General features: G+C 34.8%; 1 protein-coding gene across 1 annotated transcript; it reads left to right on the top strand.

The window, feature by feature from the left end:
- Nucleotides 1-434: 434 nt before the first annotated feature.
- LOC108744027 (nucleolar protein 16) lies at nt 435-1,053 on the top strand (the record flags this gene model as incomplete). Its single annotated transcript, XM_018479625.1, has 2 exons — nt 435-535; nt 597-1,053. Coding segments are annotated over exons 1-2 (558 nt in total), but the record flags the coding sequence as incomplete, so codon positions are not given.
- Nucleotides 1,054-1,058: the final 5 nt, after the last annotated feature.

The following is a 1,058-nucleotide window of genomic DNA, read 5'->3' as shown; positions in this document are numbered from 1 at the left end:
TTATTCCGAGACCTATAATGCAAACGCTACTTCTAAATTGGTTTTTGGAGTATGACTGTACAGATTTTTATTAAAAATCAAAATTAGGTGAATTACTGCTTGATTACTTAGAAATGTTTTTAATGGGCTATTAAATAAAAAGAAAACTCACCTGGTTCTGGCAAAATCAAGTGGGTAGACAAAGCAGAGAGAAGTAGCTCCAGCAGCACCACCAGAGGCCAAATTACCCATGAAGTATCTCCAGAATTGTGTGTGTTTGTCTACATTATGTAAAAACAGCTGCTTGTATTTGTCTTTGAACGCGAAGTTAAGGGCTTGAGTTGGGAAGTATCTGATTACGTTGGCAAAGTTTCCACGCCAATATGCCAAAACACCCTGTTCTTTTGGGATACGAACGAAGCAGTCTATCATACCTGTTAAAAACAATAGCCAACATGCCGAAGATAAAGAAACAACACAGAAGAAAAGTTTATCGATATAATGTTAATCGAAAAAGGTTACGGAATAAGGTATTCAGTCGAGGAAAAGTGACTTGGTAAGTATAAAAAAATAGCTTGACCTGTTTTACAGCAGTAAGATTTTTACTTAATCCGTAGTAAGGAAATTAAGGAAGCGTGGGAAAATAGAAAGAGTGTAAAGTTAAATTTGAAAGAGATGGGTTTATCCTATGATCCCAATGAAACATTGCCTATTCCTAACATCAAACAGGAAATAAAGCAAAAACTGATGGGATATACTACAGAGTTAAAAGACACTAAAGAAGAAACAATACCCCCAAAGAAATATGTACTTGAAAACCTTGAAGCTGAAGCGAAAGCTCCAAGACAGAAACTTCTACGACTACCAAATTCACAAGTAGAATGGATAACATATTTGTTAGACAAATATAAAACTGACTATAAAGCAATGGCAAAGGATAAACGTAATTATTATCAGGAAACTTGGAAACAACTAAGAGCTAAAGTACGAATGTTTAAAAAAATCCCTGAACAATATAATACATATTTACAAGAAAGGTGTCTTAGTGATAAGGACCTCAAAGAGGTGGTCACTGATGA

Source organism: Agrilus planipennis, unplaced genomic scaffold, assembly GCF_000699045.2.
Source record: "Agrilus planipennis isolate EAB-ADULT unplaced genomic scaffold, Apla_2.0 scaffold3482, whole genome shotgun sequence".
Lineage (NCBI taxonomy): Eukaryota > Metazoa > Arthropoda > Insecta > Coleoptera > Buprestidae > Agrilus > Agrilus planipennis.
This window is presented reverse-complemented; position numbering and strand designations above follow the sequence as displayed.